Genomic DNA, 14,357 nt, shown 5'->3' with positions numbered 1-14,357 from the left:
GTGCATGAATTCTTGCTCGGATGCGAAGGAGTGGCTGTTCCACATGATGGAGACTACAACACATGAAGAATTCATCAAAATTTTATTGACACTTTGGGCGATCTGGGGTGCGCGCGGAAAGGCAATTCATGAATCTATCTACCAAAGCCCGGTGATTATTCATGGTTTTGTTACCAGTCTCATTGCCGACCTTCAAATGGTGAACACAAAACTGGATAAAGCTGCTCCAAATCTACAAGCAGCAGCGCCGAGATGGAGGCCACCGCCGGAGGGCTGGGCCAAAATTTATGTTGATGGTGGTACAAACAAGATAGGATCAAAGGGAGCAGCTGCCGTCATATGCAGGAATGATACAGGGAAGTACCTGGGGTCTTCAGCGAGGGTATTGAACAATTGCACCGACCCAGCAACTCTTGAAGCAATAGCATGCTGTGAAGCGCTGACTTTGGCGGAGGATTTAAACATTCAGAAAGTTATTATCGCATGTGATGCTTCCACAGTTATCAAGAACATCAATGAAGGTAGTAGATGCGAGTATAGCTCGGTTCTTACGGAGATTAAGGTGCGATCGAGACATTTTCTTAATGTTAATTTTGTGCACGAGGGTAGAGCAACAAACATAGAAGCTTACAATCTTGTGAAAAGTGTTTTATCACTCGAACATGGTCGATTCCTATGGCTACTCCAGCCATGGGATCCCTCTATTGTACTTCCTGTTATAGAGCAATAAAATGACCGTGTGATCCTCAAAAAAAAAAAAGAACCTCTGGTCGCCGGCCGCCGGACGATCAGCTGGTCCGGCGGGCCCGGCTGTCCTGATCAGCATCAGTCAGCGGGCACGTCACTTGCCCGCACGCCATGGCCGGCAAGGAAGCTCACCCTGCATCGCGTGCTCCTCCACTATCCTCGGCGGCACAGTCAGGAGACCTGCAAGTCAACGTCGTCACACAAACACAGAGTACACTGTCACACTCTCCCAATCAATCCACGATTAACCTAACCAGCCACATTAATCAAGACGATTAGCTATCGATCGGATCGCCGTCCACCCGTTGCTCACCAAGCCACCACTCCGTTCCGCTCCGTTATATACATACGCGCGCGCCCGAAGCCAGACAAGCAGCGCGTGCCCACACTGCCACACACACACGAAGAGCGTGCGAGAGGAGAGCGTGGCGTTCACGCTGCTAGCTAGCTAGCCAGCCATGGTGTCCTCCTCCTCGGCGTCCGGCGGCGACGGGTGCACGGCGGCGGCGGTGCGGGAGGTGGCGACGGCGCGGTTCGCGCGGCAGGTGGTGCTGGGGCGCTGGTTCATGGTCTTCGCCTGCCTGCTCATCCTCTCCGCCTCCGGGGCCACCTACATCTTCGGGCTCTACTCCAAGGTGCTCAAGTCGGCGCTGGGCTACGACCAGCAGACCCTCAACACCTTCGCCTTCTTCAAGGACCTCGGCGCCAACGTCGGCGTCCTCTCCGGCCTCATCAACGAGGTCACGCCGCCCTGGGTCGTGCTCGCCATCGGCGCCGCCATGAACCTCGTCGGCTACCTCATGATCTACCTCGCCATCGACGGCCGCACGGCGCGCCCGCCCGTGTGGCTCATGTGCGTCTACATCTGCGTCGGCGCCAACTCCCAGTCCTTCACCAACACCGGCGCTCTCGTCACCTGCGTCAAGAACTTCCCGGGGAGCCGCGGCGCCGTGCTGGGCCTGCTCAAGGGCTTCGTGGGGCTCAGCGGCGCCATCTTCACCCAGCTCTACATCGCCATCTACGGCGACGACGCCAAGTCGCTCGTGCTGCTGGTGGCGTGGCTCCCCGCCGCCGTCTGCATCGTCTTCGTCCACACGGTCCGCATCATGCCGCACCGCCCCGTCCGGCGCGGCGGCGAGGAGGAGACGGCCGCCACCACCAGCGACCCCTTCTACTGCTTCCTCTACATCTCCATGGCGCTCGCCACCTACCTGCTCGTCATGATCGTGGTGCAGAACCAGCTGGACCTCTCGCACCCGGCCCTCGTCGTCTCCGCCACCGCGCTCATGCTCATCCTCCTCCTCCCCCTCGCCGTCGTCGTCAAGCAGGAGTACAGGATCAAGAGGGAGCTCGAGGAGTCCCTCCTCCTCGTGCCTCCGACCGTGACCGTCGACAAGCCAGCCGCCCTGCAACTGCAAATGGCCACCACAAAAACAGAGACAGAAACAGAGGACGCCGCAACGTCGGCTGCAACGTTGGCTTCGCCGGCACGGCCGTCGCCTTCCCGCAGCTGCTTCGGGTCGTCGTGCCTAAAGGAGATGTTCAGCCCGCCGGCGCAGGGGGAGGACTACACGATCCTGCAGGCGCTGGTGAGCGTGGACATGCTGGTGCTGTTCCTGGCCACCATCTGCGGCGTGGGGGGCACGCTGACGGCCATCGACAACATGGGCCAGATCGGGCAGTCCCTGGGCTACCCGCCCAAGAGCATCAAGACCTTCATCTCCCTCATCAGCATCTGGAACTACGCCGGCCGGGTCACCGCCGGGTTCGCGTCGGAGGCGGTGCTGGCGCGCTACAAGTTCCCGCGCCCGCTCATGCTGACGCTGGTGCTGCTGCTGGCGTGCGTCGGGCACCTCCTCATCGCCTTCGGCGTGCCGCAGTCGCTCTACGCGGCGTCGGTGGTCATCGGGTTCTGCTTCGGGGCGCAGTGGCCGCTGCTGTTCGCCATCATCTCGGAGCTCTTCGGCCTCAAGTACTACTCCACGCTCTACAACTTCGGGTCCGTGGCCAGCCCCATTGGCGCCTACGCGCTCAACGTGCGCGTGGCGGGGTACCTCTACGACGTGGAGGCCGCCAGGCAGCACGGCGGCACGCTGGACGGCGCCGGCGACAAGACCTGCATCGGCGTGCAGTGCTTCAAGCTCGCCTTCCTCATCATCACCGCCGCCACCGTCGCCGGCGCGCTCGTCTCGCTCCTGCTCGTCTGGCGCACCCGCAAGTTCTACCGCAGCGACATCTACGCAAAGTTCAGGGACGCCGACAACGCCGACGGCGAGCCGGAGCACCGGCCCGCCGAGTCAAGCGCGGTCAACGGGAGCAAGCAGTAGTAGTTTGTCAGGTGCGCTCGGTGCCATGTGGGGCTCTTGGCTGACTCGGCCAAGTGCAGTCAACGGGAGGAAGCAGCTGCAGCCTGCAGGAGCTTGACTTACTACCTAGACTCTGTAACTTTCGGTACTCGTAGCCGTCTGTTTTTACTTTTTTTTTTACACGGAGAGGTGCTCATCTTTTTTCGCTGCTGTATGCATGGGTAGCTGTCAGTGGCATGTTGCAGAAAAGGAAGGCGACTGAATTACATACTGTAAGTAGAAGTAGCAGTGGATGGGAGGTCCCGTTGGGAGTAGGGAGCACAGCCAAGTTGACAGTGTTGTTGATTTCGACGTGTAAACTTGCTAGTACTAAGCTGCTTAATTACAGTAGCTCATTATGAAGAGGAATTGAGCGGAAACTCCCTCTCAACTCAACTCATGGGTGCCGACTGTCATCAAGACAAACAGCAATAGCAAGATGAGTTTGTTTGGTCGAACCAACGTTGCTGATCTTGATGAAATTATCCAACAAGAAATTGGTTTCCAAAGTCCAATAATTTGTTCTTGTTGTTCTTTCGTGGAAGTTACACGACCAGCTTGTCAGCAACTCTGTCCCTTATATTATGGGACGGAGGGAGCAGTACCCTACAACCCAATCAAGTGGCCCAAAATTTCAAAATCAAATTGTTTTTGAAAGGCTAGTTCATTTGTTTGAACTAAAGAGGACCGGAGAGTTTTCTTAGGATCACCAGTTTGCACCTCTATCAAAGATGCTCCGGTAGTTAAAACTTGCAACCTGATGCCGGCCGAATGCTCGTGCTCCATCTGTTGTTTTCGCCACATCTTCTCATGTCCCTCATTAATGGCAGCAATGTCCTTGGCTGTTACCATGTTTAGGATCATCCCCATCTTCATCTCTGTTATCCCCTGCCTGCGTGTGTCTCATCAACTTGAGGAGAGGAGGTGTATGAGCTTTGGCTCTGTCACTAGTAACGTTCTTCTGTGGCACACTCTCTCCCAAGGTTAGGCAACTACCTACGCCGGCCACAAGCACAAAAAGGGCAGTTGCTACATTCTGAAAGAATACCAGTAGGTTTCTACTAGACAAACCAAAATTCCGTACGTTCTCCATCGCAGGCTCCTCCTCGTCACTAGATTCAGCACAAACAAACTTTACCACACACATTAATGTTTCACCCTGCTGCTGCTGCTAGTAGATCGGGAAACGATACTGCGACAAATACAAGATCATGAACATGCCACCAGAGCAGCTGCGGCGGCATACGCGCCGGAACATTCAGCCTTTCCTTCCATCATGTCGTGCGCGCGCAGCTTGATTCTGTTGCCCAGTTCTAGTATCTCACTGTCAGACAAGTGCTGATTGTGCCTCTCGCACTCCGCCATGAGCTTGGTCTCCATCTAAAGACACATGAAATGAACATAGTAAATTATTATTCACCAAATAACATAGGCAAGAACCAAGAATGAACTACTGTCTGTCTGTCAACTTCCAACTAAATTACCGGGTGGGCAAGAGGAGTGAGGCGGCCTTTCTCATTCGTCCACGCGGATCACGTCACTTGGTCGCCGCATGGATCTGATGATCTGCTCCCTGTTCTAGGGTTCTAGGTTTTTTCATTTCTAGACTATAGGGAGGGGGGGGGGGGGGATTTATATATAGGAATTCCATCTCTGTTTTGAATTATGGTTTTAGTGCGGGAACCCAAAATTTCTGGCCTGCCTGCAACATACCCCAGCTCATGAACGATCCACGAGTTCGTGATTCAGCCAGCCAGACGCCACGGGAGGTCACAAGAGAGCTCGCTGGGTGCGGGTCTATATGATGGAGGGTGATTTGAACAACTAAATGTAAGATGTGGTTTCATTTTAACTGCAATGGAACAGGGGAGAGAACCTCGTTCTTCAAAAAAGAATAGAATATCAACTGAACAGTGTATGAATTGTGCTAAATAATTAACACGGAGCACAATGATAAAAATATATATGAAGATTTAACACCAGCATCGAAGTTTTATTATTTAATCAAGAACAAAGAGTAAGGCAGGATATTTTACTAAGTGAAATAAATAAATGACGCAACGACGCACCAGGATATCAAAAGAACAGTGTGAAGGTTCCTAGAATATTACCACGTAACACGCAGGTAAAACATTTACAAGATTCAACACCGTCACCAAAGTTTCTCTGTTTTTCTCTATGGAGCAGTGCCACGACTAAACGAAAGGCGAGTAGATAATGATGCTCACAAAAAAAGGTTCGCAATTCATGAAGCTTTTGGAGCTACAGCCCATTTATATTCATTTAGTAGAAGCACGTTTCACCCACCCCGATCATCAAACATGCGCCATTCACTTTGCCTTGGCGCTCTCCTTGGTAGCTTGCTGGTCCTTCGCATTCTCCTGTGCAGCCTGCTGGGGGACGGGCTGGATACGTTCATAGCGCTTCCTTGTCAGCGTCTCGCCTTTAAGAGCAGCAACGTATCTGTCATTTGTGTTCTCCTTCCTTTGTATCTCTCCGAGAAACTCTGCCAGTCTCTCCCTGTTGACTTGCCCCATCATCTGTTTCATTGAGTGTTCAAAGTTAGTGGAAACGAAATCATAAATGCAATAGCTGTAAGGCTCTATAAAATGTTTAGGAGAAACACCAGCAAACCACAACAAATGTGCATAATAAGTCTGCTAGGAAGTAAGCATAAATTTAAAACATCTCCCGGGCAAATAGATGTTCTAAATTCTCCTTGGTATGCTGGCAAAGAGAGTTACTATATGCTGAGCTGCTAACCAGAAAATGTTTGGCAACATACAGTAAAATGCTTGGCACAATGCAGCAAATATTCAACCATGGTATAACCATGGAGTAGACAAAGAAAATATTAACCTAGGGTGTTTAACTTCCTCAGAATTTATCAACCTAGATATTAGATATTCTAGCAAAATATTTACTTATTTAAGCTACACAACTTTTTCCCACGAAGATTCTGCTAGAAGCATATTTTCGCAGTGTCTTCATGCACAACCATCCCTTCCGGATAGTTTGCCACAGCAGAATAAACAGTGCGGACAGAGTAGACCAAGAAGTTATCTTATCATAATAAAACTGGACAGATGAGATATACAAACAAGAGGCACTTATATGATATCTCCCAGCACAAACGAAGTGTCAAAATGACAGTTGCATATTTTAGTACACACAGCAAACAATAATCTACTGATGTGATTCAGGAGCGATTATGGTACATGTCTACATACTTAATGTAACTAGCATACCTTTTTTTGTAAATGTTGTGATTAAATTATTATTTTTGTAAATGTTGTGATTAAAAAGGGCTAAGGGCTGTTTGGTTGGTGCCCAAATTAGGCATGCTAAAAAATTGGCAGCCAATGATATTTTGGTTCTTGCTTGGTTTGTTGTCAAAATTTTGGCTGCCTATGCCATGAGAACTCACCCATGGGCCAACAATCCGTGGTCAAATGCTGGCAAGTCAATTCTTGGTCTGGCTATTATGATTTTGAGATGAACTTTTAAAGGTTTGTTGCTCAAGCATGGCCATTGCCCTTCTGTATTTCTAAAATAGTCTTCTCGTTTTCCCTCTTCAATATTAGACAGTGTATCTCCGTTTCAAATGGGATGACCCTGTCCGAATAGCCATTACCATATTTTTCAATAATAAAGATGCCCCCATCCAAATAGTCATCACCATGTTAGCCATCACCAGATAAGCACATATAATGTAAATTGCGAAGAGTAATGAAGGAGAAAATAACAATCACATATGTGCATTTCAACTAATAAAAGCGAAGACATATTAGGAACCAGCATTGGCCTATACACTGTCGCACGTTCACATGGCAAGGCAGCACATAAGAAAAGCAACTCACTGTGCTCCAGCATTGACACTGGCAACCACTAAATGGGCAAGAGGTGTAGGCACGCGACCCAGGATGAAGAGGAGGAAAGGGGGTGAAGGGGCACACAAATAGAGAGAAAGAGGAAAAAACCATCATGTGTTCAGTTCCCTATTAGACAGCCCAAAATGAACAGATGAGATCGCAAGTCTCCTGGATCAAAGGCATCAACTGCATGAGAATCCAGCTGTATGTCCGCTAATCAACAAATTATTTGACCAATTTGAATGAATCAATGTGTATATGCATGTAACTCTCTTCATAAACACACTGTTTTACCATTTAGCTCAATATGCAAGTGCTGTGGAGATGTATTGGTTGGCAATATCAGAGAAGGCAGCTGCAACATTCTGTTGGCAGAAATGGCGCGTGAGTCCAGGCAGAGGATGACCGGGACGACAAAGACAAAGAGGGTTAGGAATCGGGTTGAGCCTGTTGGTTAGAGTCAGATAATTATAGGAGGTTCAGTCAACCACACATTGTATTTGGCTATGAGTGATAGGTCGTTTCATTCCTAATAAGAGTATTAAATGAAGCTGTACAATCCTTGTATTTTAATTTATTTAGGAAAGCAATAACAATTAGGCATTCCCCCATTCTTCACCTATTCTTCTGTATTTCTGAAATGGTCTTCTAGTTTTCCCTCTTCAATATAAGAAAGTGTATCTCTGTTTCAAGTAGGATTACCCGGTGCGGATAACCATATTTTTCAATAAATGGGAAATAAGATTGTAGCTAAGCAATCGGAATGAGGATGCCCCTGTCTGAATATTTATCACCATGTTTTCAATAATTGGGGCATACAGTCATTGCTATCACCAGATTAGCATACATAATGCAAATTGTAAAGAGTAATGAAGGCAATTTTTTCAATCACATTCAGCATTCTATCGGTCTGTAGTGTTCAAGGAAACATTCATGAGTAATGTATTTCCATAAACCAACAGCACACAAAGGTGACATGACGTATATTATGCATGGCATTATGCTCATTTTTCAATTAATAAAAAGCGAAGACATATTAGGAACCATCGTTGGCCTATACAAGATTTACCGTGTGATGATCCAGTTAGCTACAGTTAGACTGCAAGATTATGCTGCTACTTTGCAACAACAAACAACAACAAAGCCTTTAGTCCCAAACAAGTTGGGGTAGGCTAGAGGTGAAACCCATAAGATCTCGCAACCAACTCATGGCTCTGGCACATGGATAGCAAGCTTCCACGCACCCCTGTCCATAGCTAGCTCTTTGTCGATACTCCAATCCTTCAGGTCTCTCTTAACGGACTCCTCCCATGTCAAAATCGGTCGACCCCGCCCTCTCTTGACATTCTCCGCACGCTTTAGCCGTCCGCTATGCACTGGAGCTTCTGGAGGCCTGCGCTGAATATGCCCAAACCATCTCAAACGATGTTGGACAAGCTTCTCCTCAATTGGTGCTACCCCAACTCTATCTCGTATATCATCATTCCGGACTCGATCCTTCCTCGTGTGGCCACACATCCATCTCAACATACGATGCTGCTACTTTGCAAGACATACAAATAATTTCTTAAGGGAATCTTGCCACTGTTAATAAGTTGAACTAGGGAACTGCTATTGCGCGGCTAACCAGTTGGATGAAGGCTCCCTTCTTGGGAAACTTTCACATCAAATCTAAACTTTCAACTCAACATCAGAGCACATTCAACTTGAATCCCCTACTTCAAACATAATTTTAAGTCTCCCAAGTCATGTTATTCAAATAGCAAAGTAACAAACAAAAACTTAAACTCACCCTAACACATGCACCCACTATAACTTGATTTATGGGCGTTCACTTGTGGCAGCATAGTGCGCACAGGTATATCTCCCAAACGCACAGCAAGGCAGTATATAAGAAAAGCAACTCACTGTGCTCCAGTATTGACACTGGCAGCCACTACATGGGTGGAAGGTGTAAGCAAGCAACCTAGGATGAAGAGGAGGACATGGGGTGGAGGGGCACACAAATAGATAGAAAGAGGAAAAAGAATCATGTGTTCAGTTCGCTGTTAGAAAGCCCAAAACGAGCAGATGAGATCACAAGGCTCCAGAGACCAAAGGCATCAACTGCACACAGCACATTCGGCATTCTCTGTCTGTAGTGTCCAAGATAACATTCGTGAGTGATACATTTCTATAAGACAACAGCACACAAAGGTGAAATGATGCATACTATGATGACATTATGCACATTTCAACTGATAAAAAGCAAAGATATATTAGGAACCATCATTGGCCTATCCAAGATTGATCGTGTAATGGCTCATAGGTGGAAGACATCAGGAAGTCTTAGCTGCAGTTTCACTACAAGATTATGCTGCTACTTGCACAAGAGACAGATAATTTCTCAAGGGAAATCTTTTCACTCTTAATAAGTTGAACTAGGGAACTCCTATTGCACGGCTAACCAGTTGGATTTAAAGGGCCCCTTCCCTTTCTTCAGATCATCAACTTGGGAAACGTTCACATCGAATCTAAACTCTCAACTCATCAACATCAGAAAACACTTTCAACTTGTATTCCCTACTTCAAACTTAATTTTTAAGTCATCCAAGTCATGTTATTCAAATAGCAAATTAACCAAAAAAGAAACTTTAACTCAGCCTAACGCATGGACACCCACTATAACTTGATCTATGGACGTTCACTTGTGACAGCATAGTGCACACAGGTATATCCCACGAACACAGGGCAAGGCAGCAGCAGCAGCAGCACATAAGAAAAGGCAACTCATTGTGCTCCAGCATTGACAATCGCAACCACTAAATGGGCGGATGGTGTAAGCACGCAACCTAGGATGAAAGAGGAGGAAAGGGGGCGGGGGCACACAAATAGAGAGAAAGGGCGAAAAAGAACCATGTGTTCAGCCCAAAACGAGCAGATGAGATCGGAAGGCTCCTGAATCAAAGGCATCAACTGCATGAGAATCCAGCTGGATATCCGCTAATCAGCAAATTATTTAACCAAAATCTGAATGGATCAACACGAATACGCATGGAATTATCTTCACACACAGAGTTTTACCATTTAGCTCAATACGCAGGTGCTACGGACATGTATTGGCTGGCAATATCAGAGAAGGCAGCTGCAATGTTCTGCTGGCAGAAATGGCGCATGAGTGCAGGCAGAAGAGGACTGGGATGACAGAGAGGGTTAGGAATCGGGTTGAGCCTGTTGGTTAGAGTCAGATAACTATAGAAAGTTCAGTCAAGCCCACATAGTTTTAGGCTAGGAGTGATAGGTTGATTTCCTATCTAAGAATATTAAATGGAGCTGTACAATCCTTGCAATTGTAGTTTATTTAGAAAAGCAACAACAATTACATCTTCCCCCATTCTTCCTATGTATATTTTTCTCCTCGCTGCACATGTCGTGCCCACTATAGCACGGTTCAACGATTGACGCAGAAGGCAAGACACTAAAAGTAACTGATTCATGCTGCAAATGACAAGCCACTGTGACGACAGGTTACTGCAATCCATAGCAAGGACTATCAGATTATGGTATTGTCATCACTAAAGAAAAATCTGCAAGGCAATTGGTACCTACACTACACATGGCCCAGAGTCTCTTCTTGTTCACGCCTCAAGTTCCCAAACGAAAAGTGAAGGAAACCTTCAGGAATCCAACACAAAACTATATCCCCTTTCTAGTCCCATTCTGCTCGTCAAGAAAAATCAAGCACGGCACAAAATCATATTTATCCCCTTTCTGGTCACACTCTTCTACTCGTCTGGACAAATCAGGCACGGCGCACGATCTGCTAAACGATTGAGAGGGGGAGGGGGGACGCACCGTGGTCTCCGGTCGGGCGTTGGAGCGGAGGTGGGCCTCGAGTTTGTCGTTGCGGGAGCTGGTGAGCTGCATGACGCCGTAGCCGACGACGCCGGGGACGACGCCGCAGAGCGCCGCGAAGGTGAAGAAGAAGGGCTTGGAGTCCCGCGTCCGCCCCACCAGCCACCGCCACGCCCGGCTCTTCTCCCACAGGATCGACATCGAACCCCGCCGCCTCTCGCCGCCTTCTCCTGCCCCTCTTCTTTCAGAGTTCTAGGTTTTCCTCTCTCTCTCTCTCTCTCTCTCTCTCTCTCGGGAACAGTCTTCTTTTTTTCTGAAGAAGACGACCTTGCAATTGGGTTGGTAAGCCGATAGAGGCCTTTCCGAAGCCTGAAAATGGGAATGGGCCGACAGTATCCATTGGACGTCCAGCCCAAATTATGTACAAGTTGAAACGGAGTTGCACATGTTAAATAAACTCATATAAACCCTGAAAAAAACTCATATCAAAATTTAGCTAAAATTTCATAAATAATGGCCTTAAATTTAGTTAATAAATAATGCCATTTCAAATGATGTTATTGTGTACTAATTCTTGTTCTAGTACATATCTGGAATTTCATTTGTTTATTTCGAGGCAAATCTCGTATTTAAATGGCGTGGGCTATCTTGCTCAATGGAACAAGGTCAGTCGTTGACTCGTTGCTAAACCATTGCGCAAAGGCTATATCTCACTTGTAGCACGTATCCTGCGCTGACCAGGCACAATAGCAATGCTTGAAAGATTTTCTCAGTTTACACGTAGATTTTTTTTCCGGCTAATCTCTTGTTAGTTTTTTTTTGCATGGGTTATTTGGAAGTTGGTTTTCATCACTTTTTTCGGTTTTGTTTCTTTATTTGTCTTTGTCCTTTTTACTATTTTTTATAATTTTCGTACATTTTCTTAATTACTATTTTTATTCTTTTATTTTTAAATTAGTTCGATTTTCTTCATTCTTCATGGTAAAATACAAGTAGTCTTAAGAGCTATATGAAAATATTTTAAAATGTACATAATATTATATGAACACATTTTAAAATGTACATAATATTATTTTCAACTAAATGTTTTTTTGAATTATTTGGATTACTTACCACATGTGTCACGCGGTCAAGTACATTTTTTTGGAAGTGAACATTTCTTTAAAAAAATTGAACAGCAGAAACATTTTCATTAAAAGTATGTGACCAATTTTTGTACTATATTGACATATTTATTAAGAGTACACGAGTTTTTCTTTTTTATACTTTTCAGTTTTATTGACTTTTCTTATTAAATTATTAAAAAATAGATGAACTTTGTGAAATACACCATGAGTATTTTTAAATACATATGAATAATTTTAAATATGCCATGAATATTTCTTAATATAGGTTGAAAATTTTAAGTACACGACAAATACTTTACTCTTTACCCTATGAACTTTTTAAATACACGCTAATTTTAAAAAATACACAATAATAAAATTAATACACAGTGAACATTTTTAATACACTATGAACAGTTTTGGTAGAACCTGGTGAACTTTTTATTAATACACAATGAAATTTTTTTGAAATTATTAAAATAAAAGTATTTTCTAAATGTATAATTGGTGGAATATTTTGAAATATATATAAAAGGGGGAAACGAAAAAAACAAAAAAGGTAAAAAGTTTTTTTTTGGGGGGGGGGGAGGGGGGGTCGAAGGTAAAAAGGTAAAAAGATAAATCCTACCCACTAACGCTAACGTGGATGAGCACCTTGCCTCACTTGCAGGAGGCAAGGTATATACATGCTCGGACCATTGGATTAGCTCCATGTCCGAGTAGATGGGCCAATGGGATCGGATCTAGGCCAGAATGGGCTGGCACATTCGTATACTTACGCCCAATCTTGTCCACTACCATTAACTACTACTTTGCTATTGGAGGACTGTTTGCTAGTATCACTGAATAACGATCTCAAAATATTGTGGTGCCCACGAACAGTAATAGAACAAACACATGCCAAGGTAACAGTAACTAGACCTACTTTTCCAAACTAACGACTTAGATCTATCAAAGGTGGAATCAAACGCCTAACATTCACCAAGTGGGAAGGGCCTGAGGATGTGCCGTATCCATTCGGTTTAAAGGCTTTAGAGGAAATATAAGATGTTAAATTACGAGACTATATAATGGTATATAGTGCCTTTTATAAATTAAAGGCTTTAGACTTTAGAGCCATCATGCAATTTCAGGTTTAGAATAAAATTTGTAATATTTTCCTTGCACGTGGGACCACTTGCCAATGGTTTATCCCACTTTTTATCTTCTCAAAAACCCTAGCGAAAGCCGGCCGCTCACGTCCTGCGGATACCTCATATTTGAAACCTTAAATTCATACAAAAGCATGCAAATGAGGAAATCGTACGTAGATCAACCTATACTACCCTAATCCTTGTCGGAGATGTCCACTATCTCCGTGCCCGGCTCCGGATACATGGACGACAGCTACAACTACGGCTCCTTCGCCTCAAATTCGGCGAAAAGAGTGTAAGTGGCCGCCCGTTCCTGCCAGATGAACTGGCGGTTGGCCTCAACATAGGCCTCATTCTCGATATGGACTTTAGGATGGCCTACTGCTTCGCCATATCCGCCGCTTGGGTGACCACGAACTCTGCCATGGTGTCCTTCATGCCAAAGCCCGCAGTCGGCACCAGATCATCCTCCGGCTGCTCCACCTCGTTCTCCTTCGGATCCGCCACCTCCATTGGAACCGGCTCCTCCTCCTTCTCCTCCAACTCCGGCGAGTTTGGAGGCAAGCTGACTGCGATGCGGGTGGCACGCCTCACCCGAATCTCCTCCTCGGTCTAGAACCGGCTCTCCGACATGAGCTAGCATACGACGTCTTCTTTTGCCGGGCCATGGCGTAGCCGGACGGCATGGGAAGAGTGGTGGAGCAGGAGAGAAGTGGATGGGCTCGGGCTAGCGGCACAGAGAGGGAGGTGGTGGATGTAGCTAGGGTTAGGGGACGTCGTCGGGCTTAAATAGTTGGATTTGGCCTTGGGTGGCGAGCTAGAGCTATGCCACATGGTGTTCATACACCAACTGGAGGAGACGCCAGTCGAATTGTTGGGTCTCTAGGCTATTTCATATGGGACCCCATTATCAATCTGACATGGCAGACGCGTCCGGGCTTCCCCATATCTGTCACATATTTGGGTTGGATATGAGGGGTGCCGGTCAAGCCGGATGTTTGAGACGTCTGTTTGGATCTTTTTTTACTGGTCACGGACCGGGCCGTCTGTCCAGGCATTTGAGAGGGGGGGGGGGGGGGTCCGGCGGTAGATGCTCTAAGCACTGTTTTGTTTTCTAAGGCTTGAACGACTTTAATATATGGCCTTGACTTTGTGAAAAAAGAAGAGTAGGTAGCCGCAGCAATCTGAATTAATTTGGTGCAGATTTGGGTACACGACGACATGGACGGGCTTTAATTCCAAGAACCGAAGAAGAGAACCGTACGGTTGTGCGTCCGTGTCACTTTCCGCCCTACGCGCCGGCGCCGCGCTCCATGAATA

At 46.6% G+C, this 14,357-nt stretch overlaps 2 protein-coding genes across 2 annotated transcripts; one reads left to right on the top strand and one right to left on the bottom strand.

Annotated features, from left to right (window-relative positions):
- The first annotated feature begins 1,115 nt into the window (after positions 1-1,115).
- Positions 1,116-3,435, top strand: LOC123105460 (uncharacterized). The gene has a single exon (XM_044527536.1). It carries the CDS (start codon positions 1,206-1,208, stop codon positions 3,072-3,074), a length of 1,869 nt encoding a protein of 622 aa, XP_044383471.1. The 5' UTR covers positions 1,116-1,205; the 3' UTR covers positions 3,075-3,435.
- Positions 3,436-5,122: 1,687 nt separating this feature from the next.
- Positions 5,123-11,103, bottom strand: LOC123105459 (uncharacterized). Its single transcript, XM_044527534.1, has 2 exons — positions 10,799-11,103; positions 5,123-5,632 (listed from the first exon to the last, which is right to left on the bottom strand). The coding sequence occupies exons 1-2, from the start codon at positions 10,997-10,999 to the stop codon at positions 5,423-5,425; spliced, it is 411 nt and encodes a 136-aa protein (XP_044383469.1). The 5' UTR covers positions 11,000-11,103; the 3' UTR covers positions 5,123-5,422.
- Between the last annotated feature and the right edge of the window lie 3,254 nt (positions 11,104-14,357).

Source organism: Triticum aestivum, chromosome 5A, assembly GCF_018294505.1.
Source record: "Triticum aestivum cultivar Chinese Spring chromosome 5A, IWGSC CS RefSeq v2.1, whole genome shotgun sequence".
NCBI classification, from domain to species: Eukaryota; Viridiplantae; Streptophyta; class Magnoliopsida; order Poales; family Poaceae; genus Triticum; species Triticum aestivum.
Note: the sequence above shows the minus strand (reverse complement) of the source record. Positions and strands in the feature narration are given on the sequence as shown.

Coding starts and splice junctions, on each gene's coding strand:
- LOC123105459 (XM_044527534.1), bottom strand. CDS start 10,999: ATGTCGATCCTGTGGGAGAAGAGCCGGGCGTGGCGGTGGCTGGTGGGG. Junction 5,633..10,798: donor ACGCCCGACCGGAGACCACG/GTGCGTCCCCCC, acceptor TCAATGAAACAG/ATGATGGGGCAAGTCAACAG.
- LOC123105460 (XM_044527536.1), top strand. CDS start 1,206: ATGGTGTCCTCCTCCTCGGCGTCCGGCGGCGACGGGTGCACGGCGGCG.